The 21,685-nt window shown below is 37.8% G+C and overlaps 1 protein-coding gene across 5 annotated transcripts in view; it reads right to left on the bottom strand.

The window, feature by feature from the left end:
* Window positions 1-18,731: 18,731 nt before the first annotated feature.
* Window positions 18,732-21,685, bottom strand: part of SGCZ (sarcoglycan zeta) — a 483,993-nt gene continuing 481,039 nt past the window's right edge. For all 5 annotated transcript variants that reach the window (XM_045017558.1, XM_045017561.1, XM_045017559.1 and 2 more), the window contains one exon: window positions 18,732-19,401. In XM_045017558.1, the coding sequence (XP_044873493.1) occupies window positions 19,207-19,401 (195 nt within the window). In that variant the 3' untranslated portion in view covers window positions 18,732-19,206. The remainder of the gene's footprint in view (window positions 19,402-21,685) is intronic.

Raw genomic sequence — 21,685 nt, 5'->3', positions numbered from 1 at the left:
TCAAAAATGTAATGTGCTCTATCTTGACTTGAGGGACCACCTGTGGAGATCAGAGGTCAATACAGTTTGTATGCTCATTCAATGCTGTTCCTCTCGGCTCAGGCTTCTCAATAACTGGATCGATTATGCTGATTCTGACTGATGATTTGCTGTATGTTCTTGTTGTTTTAATGTGGCTACTTGTCCACAAGTAACTAGATAGGTACAACCAATTAATTTCTCATACGTCATTGAGCATTGTCAGTCACTATTGCACCAATGTAGATTCGAACCCACATTATAACAGTGAAAGACCCCATATGTCATGGTCAGTCCCTTAGCCTGTTAGCTTTAAGTGATTTGAGCAGCTTTGGCAATGTTTCAGCGTTTCCATATAGTTCTATTTCTCTTACACATCAGAGGTTTTCAAATTGAGGGGCAGGCCCCCATGGGGGTACATGGAATATATTCTGGGGAGGGAAGACTTGAGAAGATTTAAGAAAAATACTTACTGAGTACATTTTACCAACAGCAATGAATAATTAGCAAAGCTGATTCCTCCAGACATAGCAGGTCCTCAGATGGCGCTGTGCACTTTGCAAGCTTAATGGAAATCCATCATAGTATTATACAAAGTTTTTGCCATCTGTACATTAACACATTTGCTACAATGCAGCATGCACATTTAATTGGAAGCATTGACCACTGTAAAAGGTTTGCTTTTGCTTTTATTACAATGGATCGTTGAGTCTGTTTGAAACAATACTTTGCTGTTTTAGTGAGAATTGCATGGGTTTTTTTTTAATCGGTATATGTACTTGTGTAGTGGGAAGGGAGGGCATAAACTACTACAGACACAAAGAAGGCCGGCACAATCAAATACATTTGAGAACCACTGATGAAGCTGTCTATCATTCTCAACCCATGTATTTTAAATATATTCATTACAAGAAACACTGTAACAAAACAAGGACAAGCAACATTAAAAAGCAGACAATAAGCAAATAATATCTAGAGCCAGAATTAGCTCAGATTGAGGTGTAAATTAAAGTAAAATAAGAAGGATTCAATAAAGTTGAAATGTCTGTTTCAGTGGTGCATTAACATGATTAATGCTGTAATATTGTAAGACACAATCACCAGCTTGGAATCATCAGGGGCAGCTGAACAGATCCCACAGTTGATTTTTCAATATTTCTGGGCCCTCAAGGAAAACACATACTATTATTTATTGAGTTTTTCACCTGGTCAGCTTACCTATAAAATTGTATTTGATCAACATATAGGTAAAATTTTCACTCTGACATTAGGAAATCTACAAACAACTATATTGATCAGCTAGACGCTGGCAGGAAACATAACCAATTGTGATTGAGTAACAATGTGCTAGGTTGGGTTAAAGCTTGTTGTTTTAGGTTGGGGGTAACTGCTGCCTTTCATTCAGGATGAGAGTAAAGAGATGACTGAAATAGTAGTAGTCTCCAAACCCAAAACATAGACAAGTGTCTCTGCCTACTAAGGGCAGGGCTACACTAGAAGCACTACATTGGTGCAGCTGCACCACAGAAGCACGACAGGTGAAGACACTGTATGCCAGTGGGAGAGCACTTTCCTGTTGGCATAATTACTTGACCTCCGTGAGAGGCAAAAACTATGTTGGCAGGAGAGCATCTCCTGCTGATATAGTTCAGATGTGGACAGTGCTTAGGTTACTTTTTCACACTCCAGAGTGACGTAAGTTAGATCAACTTAAGCGGCAGTGTAGACCTGCCCAGAGAGTGAGACAGACACACACACACACAGAGCCTGGACAAGCATGTCATATGAGACTGTACATAAAGAACCACTCTCCTGATGTTTATTTCTCCCTGTTTTCCAAGAAACAGGACTTTGTATGTTATTTGTAAATAAAGAAGATCACATCATAGAAAATACCTGACTATCTTCAATTTCTCCTCCTAACTGGAATGTCACAGCTGAGACTGGGTTTTTGAAGAGTTGTGGTTCTAGTCCACCTGTGACTAGTTAATGGAACAACCCACAGCACCAAATTGGTTTAAATATCTCAACAAATTCTTCAATGTGGTTACCTTCTTTCTCCTTTAATATAGCTACAGCAGAGCTAACTGGAATTTCTGTGGTAAGCCACACATCAACATTACCTGTTAATTCTAATAGTAACACCACAGACAGCCAAGTCATCAAGAATACTTGATACTAAAACATCATACAATGCAGTAATAATGTTTTTATTATATTCCCCATGGATCTCCTATAATAGAGTGTATACAAATGGAACATGACATTTTTTTCCTTTCAGAAATATTGCAGTGTTTGAAGCTTTTTAGGATAATTTATCATATCTAACATGTTACTATTTCCCCCCTATTATTAGCTAAATATTAGTCACCAGTCATGTTTTGTGTGTTAAAGAAAACTGTGTTTTACCCTCACTGCAGATAATATTATTTTGGATTACAAAATGCAAAGCACATACCACTGTTAACCAAGCCTAAACAGCAACATTACAGGCTACTGTGGCATCTTAGACTTACCTTAGCCAGTGAAAATGACACAGCTAATAGTATAAAATGCACAAATTACCTCTAGGGTAGAGTTTATTTGAAGGGAGAAAACAAGTAGTTGTTTTTTTCCCCTGAAGCAACATACTATATCCCACTTTATAGCTCAAACCTCTAAATTTAATATCCTTTAACAGGAGAGATAAATACTGAACTATCTTGTGCTGCAAACAGAAGGCTAGTTAAACAGTGAGATATATTATACAATCTTCAGTCGTATGATAAAATCCACTCTAAATATGAGAGATCATAATTTCAAGCATTTTCAAGCACAGAAACGATGCCACACCAAAGTGGGACACAATTTACAACTGCTTCTTTTAGCAGGTCAGCTTAGTATGTCTGGGGAAAATCTGTTTCTCTTTGCTTCTGAGGAATTTCTCTTGTGAGGAAAATGTGTATGTCAATATTACTTCCAGTGTTAATAAATTGATTGTTGGAATGATCTGCTTTTTAGGGAATGGGACACGGAGGAAAATAGAAGTCAGCCCCCCCCGCCCTGAGACTTCATACAGTGCTCATTTTCTGACTAACCTAGTACATTTTCTAATGGCTTTCACTAATTTCTTTCTTCAGAGAAAACTCAGCTTCAAATTCAAAACATTTGAACAGAACAAAACACCCGTATAAAATGATAAACTTATTCTTTGAAATCTTCACAATTTTGAGAATTGAAAATGTTTTACAAGTTTGGCAGTTCGATATTTTCCTATACACTGGACCAGTAAGCAAAGCAACAACCAGGAGTTGACTTCTTCTTTGGGAATGGTCATTTCTATTCATGGATGTGGCTAAACTTATGATTTCTCTTACTTGTGTACTTGGATTTGAGATGAAGGGGCAAAGGGATATAGGCCAACTCACTGAGGGGAAAATCCAATTAAATTGTATCCAGAACACCATGGGGAGGAAAACAAGAGTGAATATGGCTGCGTCACCTCTCCTTCTAAAACTGAGAAATGCTGAGGCTGTGTGGTGTTTAGATGTTGCTTGTAATTATTAGAACTGGGAGCACTGGCTGTTGGGAGTCTGAAAGGACAGGAAACAAGAAGGAGGCAGGAGGAGTTGAGGAGGCAGAGTGAGAGTTACAGAGAGTGCAGCAGCAGCTTGGTAAAGAGATTTCCACTTTATTTTTAAAGTCCTGTTGAAGTTTGTTAGTACCTTGCCTCGTTGATACAACAGGCTGGCATCTTGAAGATCTTTTCTGAGGGGACGGGGCATACTGCTGAGAGAGAAACGGGGAGCAGTTATCATAGGAAATCTCTTCAGGAAATCTGAAGAATTTCTAGCAGAAAATCAAAGCAGGATTCCTTTGGAAAGGGCAGGAACATGTCAGTGAAGAACTAGAAGTAGCCTAGATCCTGCATGAGCTGTGTAAGAGGAAAGTGCTGGAAGAACACAGGCTCTTTGTATGAATGCTTTGAGAACCCTGGGGTTTAGAAAAGCATCAGCATCCATGTCTTTCAGGGGCTGCCCTGCCTACCCTTCCTCCAGAATCCACAATGACCAGAAAAGGATAATTTATCCAGTGAAGAGGATGATTTAGCCTAGAATCATTTGGCCAGGAATTATGACAAGATCCTTGACTTGTGCTTATGAAATGAGGAATTATTTTCACCCAGCATTTCTAAAACATCTTCAAGCTTCTATGAAAGTGTCACTAAGAAAACTTTGAGTCTCAATCAGTTTTAACTTTGCCTGGTGTTTGCAGTCAGGAAAAATTCTTCTTAGCAATGAAAAAGCAAAAGTAACTTGTTTGGGGAGCCATTGTAATGTACCATTGTCTTGGAAGTTTTACAGTATGGGTATTCACAACAGACCACTCAGTGCATGAGGAAGGAGGCAAATGTTCCAAAGGAAAAACAAAAAGGTATGAAATCAGTATGCATGAGCAGACTACTCTGAGATGGAAACACGGAATATTTTCTGAAAAGTTAGGTCAGTGTGGTTCCCACTGGCTGGTTCATGTAATTGATCGCCAAATCTTTGTCTCATCACCAAAGTCAATATTATTGGGTTCATATTTTCACAAGGATGAGCTGTTTTTGAATGATATTTCCTATGCATTTTATCTGGAGATCCTTCCCTGCACCACTGGAAATGCAAATGTTTCCTTTTTTCTTTTTCTTCCCAAAAAAACATTATGATGGCAAGTGTAAGGAGAATTCCATTCTCCGTTTGTTTGAGTTCTCCTCTGACCCTGGGAGAATAAATAGGGCAGTGACACAGTTCAGGATCTTGTCACACTTTACAAACCAGTTGCTTGCTTGCTTTTTAAAAATCCCCCTCCAGGATTCCAGTGTCATAGAACAGCTGGTAATATATAGCAGCCAGCTCCACTAGTTCCATCTTTAGAGGATTGACACTGATTAACTGTGCTCAATGCCTGAGACGGTGCAGTAGTACCTTCCACAATGGCTGTGCAGACCATGTTTGTGCAAGACCATCAGAGAAAGCAAATGGTGCTGAGGCAGATATGCTGTGAAATCAAGCTGCTACTGCCCACTGCATGCTGGCAAAAGGCTATTTCCTTGTTTGCTGAACAAGTTTCAAGTATATAGATAATGTTAAGATCTGCATATGTGTGTATACATCACTTTATATGGCCAATAGCTGTGGATTCACTCTGGTAATTGATGGAATCCACACTTTAATATACAGCTAACCAAAGCACACGGAGACGCTCATATATGGCCAGAGTCGTTTTTTTACTATATGTGCAGAAAGCAACCAGCATGTAGCGGATGCAACATAATCCAAATAACCAAGTACCTCTTTTGGTGCTTTTTGATTTGATGCAGGCAGCTGTGCAAAGAAATCACATAGATATACAAAGAGAAATGGTGAGGCATAGCTCCTCCAATTAGTGGTTTACTACTCTAATCAAATAGATAAGACTAGGACATTGGAGACCAATCTGCAATTTCCATTCACCTCAGTTCCCTTGTAGTAAATCATGGCCGGCTCCAGAGGTTTGGCCGCCCCAAGCAGCCAAAAAAAAAAAAAAAAAGCCGCGATCGCAATCGCGATCTGCGGCAATTCAGCAGGAGGTCCTTTGCTCTGAGTGGGAGTGAGGGACCCTCCGCCGAATTGCCGCCGAATCCCTGAAAGTGCCGCCCCACTCCCGAGTTGCCGCCCCAAGCACCTACTTGATAAGCTGGTGCCTGGAGCCGGCCCTGCATTCAATGCTTTGCATTATATTGCTTTAGTTCATGAAGACTCTGTGCCAGCAAAATTCTTAAGCATGATTTTAACTTTAACCACATCATGTTATCTTCAATGGGATTACTCATGTGCTTAAATTTAAGCACATGCTCAAGTGTTTTGATGGATCCTAGCCTATGCATTAAGTAAAGGAATACTACTACATGTACAATGAACACTCAAAGGATAAACTGATAATGTATGAATGAACTCAAAGAATAAATTGACATGGTATGAAAGAATACAGCAAAAGAAATAGGGGTTCTGTAAAGAAAAGAACTTCTCTCCCTTCCAGGAGACAATCAAAAACTTCTGCAAGATTTAAGAGGCAACTCATAACACAAGAAAATATAAAGACCACATTTACAATACTGTAAAAGCAGCAAAGAGTCCTGTGGCACTTTATAGAAAAACAGACGTATTGGAGCATGAGCTTTCGTGGGTGAATACCCACTTCGTCGGATGCATGCTTTTACAGATCCAGACTAACACGGCTACCCCTCTGATAATTTACAATACTGTATATCTTCCCAGATTCATTTCAAAGAACAGCTCACCAGAGTGGTTAAATAATTTGAGGTTGCACACTTAAAAATGGTTTATATTAAAGATTTTTATTCACATTTATTTAAAAATTGATATAACATAGCTTCTCATACTTCACAACAAGGTAATACATTTATATACTTTTTTCCCAGTAATTCTAGTAATAAACAACTTTTCTTTTCTAAAAGGGAATAATACACCATTTAGAAATTTTTGTCTTGGAATGTAAATACTTAGGTATCACAATAGTCTAACTAAAGTGATGCTTGATAGACAAACTGTACGGTGGCAAACTTGATTAAAGTTTTGTTACATTTCCTAAAACTAGATAGGAATATTGCCTAAATCAACTGAAATCATACCTGAAAAATGAGACAATATGGTTTAAATGTATTTTTCCCTTTCAGTTATCAGCAACATATGGCCATTAATAAAGTTTTGTGGTGTAGATATATAATTTAAATCTCCTAAAAAGTATATAATGTACTATAAACAAAAATATAAAACCAATCTTAGATTAGAACCATGCAAGATTTTGGAACCTGGAGGTAAATAATCAAATCAAGATATATTATAGAGTGACTCCAGTAAACTGGTTACTCATGTGGTGCTTTGCTCATTAAAAATATGTTAACATGCATGAAAAAATGTTCATTTTCACTGTCCTTCAGAAAGAACTTGCACAGTGTCCTTGACTTCCCCAAAGGAAACTGGAGGTACAAACGGTCCACATTCAGTATCAGAATTTCGGCAGGTCTATTGTACATCTAATGTGCAGATTTACCTAGAGAACTTGTATGATGGGACATATTGATCATAAAGGATTTGTGTGAATGACCTTATGTAGACTGTGTACTACCTAAATCACAACTACAGATGTAGTCTGTTCCCTCACATGAGTAACTGTTGAAACTAAGATAACAGCAGGAAGAGTGGTCCCATATAATTTAACATGAATTTTAAGGATTTTGAAATGAAATTTATTTCATGAAGAGATATTTCTTTTATGCTTTCACTGTTACCTTTTCATACGTGCTAGGGCTACATTGTAAAACATAAAAAAGTTGCTGTTATTTGTTAAACTCATTATTTCACAACTATTTTTCTACTGTCATTTTTATATAAGACTGTTTTCTTTTATAATTTTTCTGGATGCTGTGAAGGTGATCACAGGCAAACTCAAAATGCCAGAAACTGATTTTTTTTGTTTTTTTAAATTATGTCTAATGGAGAGATACAAGAAATGTATGATAGGTTGGTACTGTTTTATTTTTATTTTTTTAAAACCATTAGTGTTAATCCTAACCATACATAGATGCACTGTACATCTCCCTATTTCCCAACTGGCTCTCTGGCTTTTTTCCATTTACCTAGTGTAATGGTTCTGAACTTACATTCCTTGGTGCGCCTGACACCTCGCTGGAAGTCCTTGGGCTCTGTGTGCATATAAATAACTTTCAGTCTTGCTCCCTACCTGCTCCTTTTCTCCTGCTGCTACTGTCAGAGACAGAAAAGCTCAGAAGTCACCAGGAGGGGCTTGTCACAGCAAACACTATAGTAACCTATAAATAGCCTATACCCTCCATTTGCTATCACAAATACATATCTAATCCCACAAGAGACTAGCAAGTCAACAGCCTCCTGAAGGTTTGTCTCTTCTTTCCATGTTTTTTTAAAACATGTCTGGTGAGGCAAACAGAAATGTAAAGGAGGAATTAATTACCCTAATTTCTCTAAGGGCAGGTCTACACTAAGGGCGGGGGTCGAACTAGGGTACGCAAGTTCAGCTACGTGAATAGCGTAGCTGAACTCAAAGTACCCTAGTTCGAACTACTTACCCGTCCAGACGCCGCAGGATCGAAGTCCGCGGCTCCAAGGTCGACTCCGCCACCGCCGTTTGCAGTGGTGGAGTACCGGAGTCGACCGGAGTGCGCGGGGAGTTCGAACTATCGCATCCAGATTAGACGCGATAGTTTGAACTCCGAGAAGTCGAACTCACCGCGTCGACCCAGCAGGTAAGTGTAGACTAGCCCTAAATGACAACATCTTTTTTTTTCTAGGCTCTTCCCCTTCTCCACTTCTTTTCCTCTGCCTTTTTTGCTCATTGGTCTCCTTTCCCTTCTTTACATTCACACATCCTTTACATCAGTATTTCAAGCTAGGCCCAGATGCGATTGCACCTCCCACAGCAGAACCTGGAAGAGGGTGAAGCATGTCCTTAGTGATCTGAGCTTATTTTATTTCTATTTGTCACACACACACATACCTAGAGCTCACCCTCATTATTTGAGAAGCAGTGACATTTCTTTCTAGGATTCTGTGTTTAACCCTTTCTGTGGATGTTTCCCAAGAAGAGTCAGAGAGAGAGAGTGGAAAGAGAGACTAGACTTGATTTATATACTATATGACTGCCCTTCCTATCAGCTCTCTAGCTGTTTCCTCTGGGTTAATAATTGTCCTATAGGGCAGCAGAATGACTATTTTCATCCATGAAAGAAATAAGCAAGTTTTCAGCTACATTACTTTTGGGAGAGCCACTTTTGATGTACTGCCTGAGAATAATTACTGCCCTCCAAAAATTAAATAAAATGGTCAATATCTGCTCCCTGTTCTTTCAATATACAGGATGAGTCACTTCTGGGACAAGCAGGCACAACTTCAGTGACAGTGTCATGGCCAGAAGTGAATTTTGCCAGTGGGATCAAATATTTTGATGGGCAGAGCAGCTGATCTTGACTATCTGCCTTTATGACAATGTTTCTTCTAGGCCCTTTCAGTCTGCCTTTGGCATTCCTTCCTTACATGCTCTGGAATATTTGTCAATGGAACCCAGATAAGTATCTGAGCTATTCTGAGAATAATAAATAAATAATAATAATAATAATAATATCTGGCTCTTATATAGCACTTTTCAGCAGCAGATCTCAAAGCAGCACTACAAAGTATTGAAAAGCACAGCAGAAATCACTGAAATGGAAAACCCTTAATTTATATGGGATATGAGAATCATAGAATATTAGGGTTGAAAAGGACCTCAAAGCAGGACCAATCCCCAACTAAATCATCCCAGCCAGGGCTTTGTCAAGCTTAACCTTAAAAACCTCTAAGGAAGGAGATTCCACCACCTGCCTAGGTAACCCATTCCAGTGCTTCACCAGCCTCCTAGTGAAAAAGTTTTTCCTAATATCCAACCTAAACCTCCCCCACTGCAAATTGAGACCATTATTCCTTGTTTTGTCATCTGGTACCACCGAGAACAGTCTAGATCCATCCTCTCTGGAACCCCCTTTCAGGTTGTTGAAAGCAGCTATCAAATCCCCACTCACTCTTCTTTTCTGCAGACTAAACAATCCCAGTTCCCTCAGCCTCTCCTCATAGGTCATGTGCTCCAGCCCCCTAATCATTTTTGTTGCCCTCCACTGGACTCTCTCCAATTTTTCCACATTCTTCTTGTAGTGTGGAGTCCAAAACTGGACACAGTACTCCAGATGAGGGCTCACCAATGCCAAATAGAGGGGAATGATCACGTCCCTCAATCTGCTGGCAATGCCCCTACTTATACGGCCCAAAATGCCATTAGCCTTCTTAGCAACAAGGACACACTGTTGACTCATATCCAGCTTCTCGTTCACTGTAACCTCTAGGTTCTTTTCTGCAGAACTGCTGCCTAGCCACTCGGTCCCTAGTCTGTAAAAGTACATGGGATTCTTCCTTTCTAAGTGCAGGACTCTGCACTTGACCTTGTTGAATCTCATCAGATTTCTTTTGGCCCAATCCTCTAATTTGTCTAGGTCCTCTGTATCCTATCCCTACCCTCCAGCACTCCTCCCAGTTTAGTGTCATCTGCAAACTTTCTGAGGGTGCAATCCATGCCATCCTCCAGATCATTAATGAAGATATTGAACAAAACTGGCCCCAGGACCAACCATTGGGGAACTCCGTTTGATACCGGCTGCCAACTAGACATGGAGCCATTGATCACTACCCGTTGAGCCCGACGATCTAGCCAGCTTTCTATCCACCTTATAGTCCACTCATCCAGCCCATGCTTCTTTAACTTGCTGGCAAAAATAAAGTCAAGGAATAACACATCCACTGCTTTCCCCTCATCCATAGAGCCAGTTATGTCATCATACAAGGCAATTAGTTTAGTCAGGCATGACTTGCCCTTGGTGAATCCATTCTGACTGTTCCTGATCACTTTCCTCTCCTCTAAGTGCTTCAAAATTGATTCCATGAGGACCTGGTCCCTGTTTTTTTCAGGCACTGAGGTGAGGCTGACTGGCCTGTAGTTTCCTGGATCCTCCTCCTTCCCTTTTTTAAAGATGGGCACTACATTAGCCTTTTTGCAGTCATCCAGGACCACCCCCAATCACCATGAGTTTTCAGAGATAATGTCCAATGGCTCTGCAATCACATCCACCAACTCCTTTAGCACCTTCGGATGCAGTGCATCCAGCCCCAAGAACTTGTGCTCGTCCAGCTTTTCTAAATAGTCCTGAACCACTTCTTTCTCCACAGAGGGCTGGTCGCCTCCTCCCCATACTGTGCTGCCCAGTGCAGTAGTCTGAGAGCTGACCTTGTTCGTGAAGACAGAGGCAAAAAAAGCTTTTCCCACATCCTCTGTCACTAGTTTGCCTCCCCCATTCAGTAAGGGTTCCACACTTTCTTTTACCTTCTTCTTGTTGCTAACATACCTGTAGAAACCCTTCTTGTTACTCTTAACATCCCTTGCTAGCTGCAACTCCAAGTGTGATTTGACCTTCCTGATTTCACTCCTGCATGTCTGAGCAATATTTTTATACTCCTCCCTGGTCATTTGTCCAAGCTTCCACTTCTTGTAAGCTTCTTTTTTGTGTTTAAGATCAGCAAGGATTTCACTGTTAAGCCAAGCTGGTTGCCTGCCATATTTACTTTTCTTTCTACACATCAGGATGGTTTTTTCCTGCAACCTCAATAAGGATTCTTTAAAATAAAGCCAGCTCTCCTGGACTCCTTTCCCCCTCATGTTATTCTTCCAGGGGATCCTGCTCAACAGTTCCCTGAGGGAGTCATAGTTTGCTTTTTTGAAGTCCAGTGTGCATATTCTGCTGCTCTCCTTTCCTCCTGGATTTTGAACTCAACTGTCTCATGGTCACTGCCTCCCAGCTTCCCATCCACTTTTTCTTCCCCTACTAATTCTTCCCCGTTTGATACAGAATGCTGTATCAAAGAAATAATATTTTGTTTGCTGTTATTTAATATTGTAAGCAGTACTGGCTAAATTTAGGTTTGTAATAAAGTTATTAATACAATATAGAAGCATAAATTATTAGCACACTAGTAACTTCTCTATTCTACTCATATACAATGCATATCTATACTGTTAATAGTATAGAATATTTTGTTATGTATTTCTTTGATACTTGTGTAAATCTTTTTTGTGATTTTTTTAAAAAGGCATTGAGGTAGGACGAATTATGGGGAGCTGAATAATCCCCAAACTCTCCCTACAATAAGTTAAACTAATTTGGACAGTTTCCTTTATTTTTATTTTCCTGAATGTATATACTAGTAATTTCCACTGATCAAACAATTATCTTTTTGGACAGAATAAAGTTTCTTGGCCCAGCAATCCTCACTAAGGTGCACCTCCCACTAACTCATATTTGGCCCTAAAACCTTTGGTGAAATCTTGTGAATGAGTGCACCTGTTCTCACACATGGGGGCTACCTAGACCTATGGAATGCAGGGTGAGGATTTGCCTTCTAGTGAATTACTATAGTACTTAGGGTGAGACTATCAAAGATACATTTGATTTAGCAGGAAAAGTGCACACATCACAGAACAGAAAACTTAGAAGTGTTTCATTGGGCCAGACTCCCTGGTATGGGGAACTCTCCAAGTGGTGGAAAATATTCTAACCCTCCTCCCAACGTAGCTGACAGCATAGGGGGCACACCCAGTGCAGTAACTGTACTTTGGCTATCTCTGGCAGCTGAAATAGTAACTCTAATTTACATCTAATATTGTTTAATGCTGCTGGTTTATGCCAGAATCTGAGCTGGTCCCAGAATCAAGGAGCTGTATATGTGATGTAAAGAGACCTTTGCTCCCCACCTGAGATCCTGTGCCAATTGTAGCATGGCCAGAAAAAAAGGCCCATTGTTTTTTCTCAGAAAACAGCTTCTAAAGCTTATTTACCTCTTTTCTGAGGTACTTCCTCAAAAGGGTCAGATGCTCAGAGAAGCATCTAAAATTTGGCTGCTTCTCATCATTTTATTGGTCTAATAGTGGTTTCTGTCTCATTCATGTGAAACAAGCTTAGTTGTGGTACATGAACGGTTGTTACAAGGAGGAGGGAGGAAATTTTTTCTTCTTAACTTCTGAGGATAGGACAAGAAGCAATGGGCTTAAATTGCGGGCAACGGAGGTTTATGTTGGACATTAGGGAAAACTTCCTGTCAGAGTGGTTAAGCACTGGAATAAGTTGCCAAGGGGGCTTGTGGAATCTCCATCATTGGGGATTTTTAAGAGTAGGTTGGACAAACACCTGTCAGGGATGGTCTTAGTCCTGCCTGGAGTGCAGGAGACTGGACTAGATGAGCTCTCGAGGTCCCTTCCAGTTCTATGATTCTATATCTGGTACTTTCTGATGTGGTCTGACCAGATATACAGTACATGATTTCTTCAGGGTATTCCAGCACTTTCCCTTCCAGTCCTGGCCCAAGTCACAAACTCTACAGGTGTGCGGTGATTTTAAAAAACAAAAATGTCAAAAACATGTAATTTGGGTTCAGCTCAAGGCCCAAGCAAAGTTTCAGGTGAGTTCTTATTTTAGACAAAACAGTTTGTAAGGATCAGTTCAATTTTTATACGTTGGTGGTCTGTGTAGACTCTCTCTTAAAATTAGAAGAGTATATAAAATTATACTTACTTATAGAGGTTTAGTGGGATGGGAATGACTAATTCAAGCCTGCACAGAATGGGCCAGAATATTTTTGTTTTATTGAATACTGTATTGACATTTTTGAATTAGTCAACACAGGCCTGATTTACACTTACATTAAGGCCACTTTACACCACTCTGACAGTGTAAAGTAGAAATGGCTTTCCATCCAGCTAATATTTTCAAGAGTTCATCATTTTTTCTTGTCCTAGATTGGGACAAAAAGTTAAAATCTCAAACATTTGTGTGAACTGAAAAGTCAAACTATTGTTTTGTTCAAGTCAGTTGAAACATTTTGCTCTGATCATTTTGAAATATTTCATTTAAATTTCAACCTATTTTTCTCTTTAATTTTAAGTCTAATTAACTTAAATTTTGAAACTAAAAGTAAAACTGGAAAAACTGATTTTTTTTGTTTTGTTTCAAAAGTATTTAAATGAAACACCTTGAAAATACTTTTTTCAAGAATATTTTGAGTTGGGAGATTCGTTGAAACTGACCCATTTTCACAAACAGTCTTGCTTTCAACACCACAGGACTTCTCAATCAAAAAATGTTTCATCTAAAAATTTCCAATCAGCTCTAAGGTTCAGGGGGGTCTAAGTAGGTACAAATATAATTTATGTTGACTTTAAGGATCCTTTTCTTCAAAAGAGTGGTGCAAAGTGGCCTTAGTATAAATTAGAATCATGCCCTTAGCTTTAACTTCTCCAAGCTTGGCATGAAAATGAAATCCATGCATTTTGCAGGTTGGAATGTCTGCAAAGTAGTCAATCTAAATATGTTTTTGGTGGTTTTCAAATAAAAATAAAATAAAGAAAACAACCAATCTCTAGCAGTCTCTGTTTTGTATATAGTTAAGAAAATTAGATTGAACCAAGAAAAATAAGTACCAAATTGCAAATTTAGACAAAACAGATAGGACATGTGCTAACAGAAGTTATCTTTAAATAGAAATTACTCAGAAAAAACATGTTTCTCTTCTGTAGTAACGTTTCTATTCTCCTGATGACATTTGATCATCCTGAATGAATTCTGTTCATTGTTTTCCTATTTAATCTATTACATTGTGGTTATACAGTAGCACCAGATGAAAATACTAAGACCAAATACCAAGTACAGTACATATTGTAAATTCTATGTGTTAATCACATGCTGCAGAACTTCCACCTTTTCAACAAAAGTAATTTCCAACTTCCAAAACCTTGCTGTTATACCATTAAAAAACAAACCAAACAAAAAAAACTTGAATATACAGTATACTGCTTTTGAATAAATATGTTATTTACAATTTATAGGACAAACAATCAATTTAAATAGAAAAAGATTTGTTTTACATAAAGCAAGAGAGTACAAAAGCACAGCTTTTGTAATTTTGGTAATATTGCAATTTTACAAACATTGCATAGTATGTTTAAGAAAATATTTTCATCTTTTTATATATCTATACACAAGAAAAACATTAACATAATAGTTACAAAACAAAACAAAATGGTTAGCAGACCTTTCTTGAAGTATGATTTTAAACAATACAACACTCAAATTCTTAACCCAGTTTGCATCTGCATTACAGTGAATCAGCTTATAACGCCAATATTCAATGTTTGGCTTTTATTTTGTTAATATGTAGGCAATGATTTAGAAACCCTAAGAATATCACAGGTTATTACAGCCGAATATCCTTAACATCCCTCATCAACTTCTTTCGGTCCCTATGGCTGTTTCTTCAATCCATACTAAATAGCCCTCTGTTTCTAAATTAGTCTAAAGTGAATTGTGTTATCCAGTCAAACCACTGTGCTAACAAAATAATGTAAATTATAAATTCAGTTGAAGTAAGCAACTTTTTGGCACATTTTGGAATACACATTCTTTCCTCTTCTCATGATCTCATAATCAGTGAAAGATCCTGTTATGTCTGAAGAACAATGTAATTGGACAACACTGACACACTATCCCTCTGGAAAAAAAAGCTACAGCTCAAAATGCTGCACAGAGCAAAAGTACATTACCATTTCATGTTGTAATTACAACGTCTCCTCTCTTCCGTCCAACAGAATAAGTGGAAGCACCCTGTCATACTATTAGATATAATAGAAGTGTCAGTCTTTGGTCTTTAACATTTAACCAGTGAATGAACTGCAGTACAAAACCATACAGGTAACAGTGCTCAAAGAGGTCATTCAATGTTTTATTTTTTATTTTTTTAAAACAAGAAAGAGACAGTATCCTTTTCTACTATAACAGGGACATTTTTACAACATATTGTACTATAATATATATTAATACATGTAGCTAACAAGGTCTTTTTTATATTTCATTGTGGCCATATGAGCAATTCTGAGGAGGTCAGCCAACTACAAAACCACTTCAGTAGTGCCCAAGCTAATAGGCTAATAGAAAGAGGCAGTATGTGATACATGTATTCATATATAATAAAGCACCTTAGAGGAATTTTTTTAGCCCCAGATATTATTTTCCAAATTGGACATTTACTAATTTAAAGGAAAAAAGGTTTAAAAATGATTTTGTGACTCTCGCCCCTACACTACAGCTGTCAAAATGCAATGACCTGGAAACTGGGAAGGTGTTGCCTTAGTCATACCTTTTCCAAAGAGGGGTATCGGAACATTCAGCCAGTCAAGCAAACTAATCAGGGAAAGGGTTGCAGTTGCTTTATCATGAGCATAATGGTAGATAGTATAAATGGCCATAACATTTAAGACACCAAGAGACTAGGCAAGGCAACAAGATGACAGGTGACAAGAACAACAATGAAAAACATCCTTCGGTTTTGAACACGTGGCCTCCTTTAGTTTACACCTCAACTTCCTAAAATCAATAGACGAAACGTAGTGATATCACTCCCTGTTTCTGTGTGATCTATTTGCTGAGAGCATCCACTTGCCCTTCATCGAAAACTAAATACATGGGTGTGTGCAACTTTTTTTTTTTTTTTTTTTTAGCACTATCACCAGTTGAACTGGGAAACATGGAGAAACATTAATTTAAAGCATTTTACGAACTTATAACTATGGTTTGTTTCAGCATTCCTTCTTATTTGGTCTTCATAAACATACATACAGTACTGCCAATTCCAAGCATTCAAAATTCATGAGTCAGCCCCCCAAAATAGTGAGATTGGCTTAAAATATTTTTTCCTTTCTTGTTATTTTCCTTCTGCCTTTTTTTTTTAAAGGGTCACATTTTTAAGCTTTTCTCCATAACCTTGAGAACTAGAAACTTATTTAAAAAAAAAAAAGAATGCTGAAGTTCTTACATATTCACTTGTTTCCAGGAGCTGGGTTTTAAAGTAAAATGTCCAATTTCACAAGACTCACATTAACGTTGGCAACACTGAACATACAAATGCTAGTGGAAAATGAATTTAATCTTGTAGCCAAAATTAATCTCATCACATAATTAAATTTGTTTTTGCAATGTAATGAATTTCAGTTCACGCAGAAGTAGAAGTAGTTTATACAAGTTAGGTCATTCAGCCAAGGAACCAAAACTCTACCATATGATTCAGGTGACCAGTCATACAGTTCGAATATCATGAATGGAGAATACTCACAGCAAACTATTGCAAGCCATTCCCACAGGCTGACATTTGTTTGCCCAAATATTCCGCAAGACAATTTAAACAGCAAAGAAATATTCAGTCTGTTTGCCAACACTTTGAGAACAGCACAAAGGGTTAAATTCACTGAATCAACGATCCTCTGCAATTTTTTGCCCATCTTTTAAATTACCAGTATACACCTGTGGGCACATGTGATAGAATGTATGAGCTCAAACACACACACTCATTCAGTGGTGTCCTCCTCTCCCTGGAATATCATTTGTCCTGGTGAGTTTTACACATACATTCTATTACCTATGTGCCCAACTGAAAGATCTCTCTTTCCTCATAAGGTCTTTTGAAGGTCAAGTATACATTAACAGTTCCTACAGTTTTCTTACAATGCTGCTACTTTATCTCCTGTATTGCAGAGAATGAGCTTACTAGAAAAAGGAAAACAAATGACTAATAACAGAAATATTTTTCTTTATTAAAGACAAGGAATTAAAGTCTCAAAACAAATACTTTAACTCAATAGTTAACAGCTGAAGAAATCTGAGCAAATGAAGTAGTCTAATTAAAATCCTTGTTTGACTATGTAGTAGCAGAGGGGATAGTTCTTCCTTTTCGGTGAAATTCATCCCTACACATAAGAGTAGAACGAGGCCAAGTACCTGTGAGGCAGTGTACAGACCTTGTGTTGGTCTTCTGCATAAGGGTGAATGTCACCTGTAGTGAACAAAATAAACCCTATAGATGACACTAAAATAGAAAATTAATCACATTTTCATGGTTGCCAAGTTTCACTTTTTATTTTTTACCCCCCTAATACTACTCTCCCTGACCTCAGACTTAGCTTTGGGAGCTAGTCTGCATTGGTGTTCTTATAGTTAGACACAGCTAAAACTATGAGCTGGGTGGGATAACTGAAAAGATAATATTTAAAAGCACACTTACCTTATTGTTATCAAGTCATCTTCCCACAATAGGAAACATTTTTATCTGTTTTACATTCCTGGATTCTGCAAGTTTCAAGATACTCTTGTTAAGCAGCAGTGAGAGAAATTTTCAACAACAAACCAAAGTGTCTTTTGCAGGAGCTCAATTACTAAAACACAGGTAATGAAAAATGGAACAGAACTAAGTTCCCAGGTCAAGCTAGTCAAAAAGAACTACTACTGAAAGCTGAGGGGAAATATGATAGCTTTATCTAAACACAGACCTGGTGGAGTCAACACAATGTCAATGTACTTGTTAATATTCTATGTCATTTCATATTTGCTCATGGATTTTTAATGCTATTACTTTAAAAACCTTAATAGCAGATGACAAAAGAAAAAAGGATAATAAATCTGAGGGTGCCATTCCAGTTGTAAATGAATTGCTTCTTGGTGTTATGCATTATATTAGTATTTATGTGTTTGTATTATGTTCAAATAGCAGTGGATAGACAAACTAGAAATGCTATAAAATGGACAAGATATAACTCTGAAGAGTGTGTCTTTTTTTTCCAATCATAAATGTTTTCTGAAAAATACCTATTTGATCAGACAGTTCCATATCATCAATATTTCCCTCTTTATCCTGCTGTTCTTTTCCAGAAACTGTATGTTTTACTTAAAGCAATCACTTCATGTGCAATAACCCACTAATAACTGTGTAAGGCTATTCAGATCTGACAAACAAGAGTGGATGTGTTTTGAACACTGGAAATTTAATATTGCTGAGTGCTTGCAAAATAAATGCTTTCCTAAACATACAAAACCCTAGACTTAGAAGACAGAGTAACAACACATTTGTTTTAAAGAAACAAAACTCAGAGGGATTCTGTCTCTTTTTTTTTTTTTTGTTAAAAACCATGTACTGAATTTTAATTGTTTAGTAAAGCAAGCATCACACAATGTTTCAAAATTTTAAAATTCAGGGATAAAAGTTTACATCCAAAAAGATGAATGGAAAATTGTGCTTTCAGATAGTAAAGTTAATTATCATACAGGGGTTACCTATTCATCTCATGATTGGATTCTGGGTAAATTTGTATAAGTACTGTATATATGCGTGCAGTTCATATCCAGGTACTGCATAAAACTAAAACTATGTGCTTCACTTCACGTAGCAAAGGCACCTGTGTTATTCTCTCTTTTGGACAAAAGATGATATTATGATCCAGGTTTCCTGATGAAGATTACATTTATTTTTGAATATCTCACTCCCATCTCTACGTTGAGTGGTAACATGAGCCACAAGAGAAGGCAGCGTTGTATTCCTGCTTACACTGGAAGAAGTTGCTCTGCAGGCCATTTGAAGCTTCAAATTTGTCACAAGGGAAACCGAGCAGAACTGTGAAGCAGAGGGACAGTAACAAAAGGCTATTCTGGTGTGAGGAGAAACTGGAGTCATTTCAGCTCCACAAACAGATGTTGCTAGTGGATTGACAAGTAGAGCCTGCTCCTGCCGGGGAAAGGTACAGTTTACCATTGGGACAAACGCAGAGCTCATAGATAGTCTGTCGAGGAGTTGAGGAGCTAGATGGGGAAGATGAAAAGGAACCCATTGGTAGATTTCCCAGTCGGATTATATCTGCATTTAAAAATATCTGCAGAGGGGAAAAAACAAACAAAACTGAATTTAATTTCTTTTTCCATCCTTTATATAACATATTTTAAACTTTATTCTAATGTGTGCCCGAGAGATTAATATGAATATCTAAACAACATACATTTCTACTGGTATTGCTGGCATGTGCTTTTGAACACACATTAGTGCACATAATTACAGTTTATGCAAATACCTCTTAACTCCTCACCCAAGACATTTATTCAACCGTAAGTGGGTGCCCATACAAAAGCTTTCTGAGAATATTTCCCGAACAGGTTGATTTTTCTCTTGTATCTTTTATGATAGAAATTCATTCATTCCATGCAGTAGCATCACCTTACCTCGAACAATTTGTATTTTAATAAGTGTGAAGTGCTATTAAAAGTCATTCTCTCATGTATTACTTTAAGTAGCAGAAAATTTGTGGTGAAATATGCTAAACTGTATAATCTTAACAATAACTACATACACATAATAGTTAAATAATCATATGTGTTCACATACACTAGATAATGTGCTTATTGGATTTGAAATCAGATGAAAAAGGTTTAAGGTTAAAGTCTTGTTAAGACCACAATCAGACTATAACCATTTGATTTCTGAACATTGTATCTGAGTTAGAAATGTCCTTTTTACTTTCTCTCATCCAAAACAACACTAAATGTTCTGAGGCTGGCCAGTTTGGAAAGGATAATGTGATAATGAATTTGTTTATAAATAGTTTTATAATATTTTGAAAGTACTTCAGCCATCTGGCAAATTGCTCAGGTTGGTGAATAAATAACCACAGTATAATGAATCTTCATAAAAACAGATGAATAAATTAATAAAAAGATAAGTCATTCAGAGGGACAGACTGATAGAGAAAAAACCTGTGAAAAAAGTGAGCTTTTAGGTGTTTGGGTTTTGTTTTTTTTATTAATGAGGGATGAACTGAGGAAGATAGTTTGAGTGAGAAAGTTCCACACCAAGCTAAAGCAAGATCAGCCATTGCCCTAGGTGCAACACTGGAAACTCTAAACAGCAGAAGGTGTTTCAATGCAGATACAAGCCCTGGAGATAGCACTATGAGACTTATGAGGTGGTGGGGATCCTGAAGTACTGCCCAGTGCCTTAATATGTTATCTACCACATTATAGGCAGTAAATATATAGAATGCATAATGGCACAGTATATACACTGCTCCTCAATTCAGTAGGAAAACATTCTTTTACATTCAACACCAGCTGCAAATAGCAGAGAAGCCATGGGAAAGCACCACTAAACCCCTAATGGAAGTGGATGATGATGGGCAGGCTATGATTTATCAGAAAAAAGACCAAGAGGAATTCTACACAGCTAGAAGTATCCTATTGTTATATTGTCATTGAGGAAACTGCAGAAAATCTCTGAAGTTCCTGGTAGGAGGAATGTATGGGACATATCGTAACCCACAAGGCAATCAAGTATGCCCACAAAGAGATCTCCAACTGGCCAAGGAAGACAGATGACCCTTGTTGGAGATTCCATACTAAGAAGACTGTTAAGAACATTCTGGAAGAGGCAGAAAGACACAGGATGGTGTGCTGTCTTCCTAGAGCCAAGTAAGGGTCAACAGGATAACCTGCGTAGTTATAGGCTTGTCAGACTGACATTACTCCCAGCAAAATAATGAAATGCCTGTCAAGGGACTTGATTAATAAAGAATTAAAGGAGGGTAGTATAATTAATGCCAAACAACATGGGTTTTTAGAAAACAGATTTTGCCAAACTAACTTGATATCCTTTTTGAATGAGCTTACAAATTTTGCTGATAAAGGCAACAATGTTTGACTTGGTACCACACAACACTTTGATCAAGAAACTAGAATATAAAAATCAACATAGCATACATTGAATGGATTAAAAGCTGGCTACCCGATTGGTCTCAAAATGTAAGTGTAAATGGGAACTCGTCATTGAGTGGGGGTGTTTCTACTGGGGAGTCACAAGGACCAGTTTTTGGCCCTGCGCTATTTAACATTTTTATCAATGACCTGGAGAAAAACAAAATCGTTATTGATAAAAGTTTGTAGATGACACAAAGACTGGGAGGTATTAGTAAATAATGAAGAGGACAGACCAGTCTAGATTACTGGGTAAGCTGGAAGCAAACAACAATATGCGTTTCAATATACTCACAGGACATGGGACTCTGTTCTGAGAAGCAAAGACTCTAAGAAAGACTTGAGGGTCACAATATATAATCAACTGAACATATGATCCTAGTGCAATGCTGTAGTCAAAAGAACTAATATGATCCT

This window comes from Mauremys mutica, chromosome 5 (genome assembly GCF_020497125.1).
Source record: "Mauremys mutica isolate MM-2020 ecotype Southern chromosome 5, ASM2049712v1, whole genome shotgun sequence".
In the NCBI taxonomy this organism is placed as follows: domain Eukaryota; kingdom Metazoa; phylum Chordata; order Testudines; family Geoemydidae; genus Mauremys; species Mauremys mutica.
Note: the sequence above shows the minus strand (reverse complement) of the source record. Positions and strands in the feature narration are given on the sequence as shown.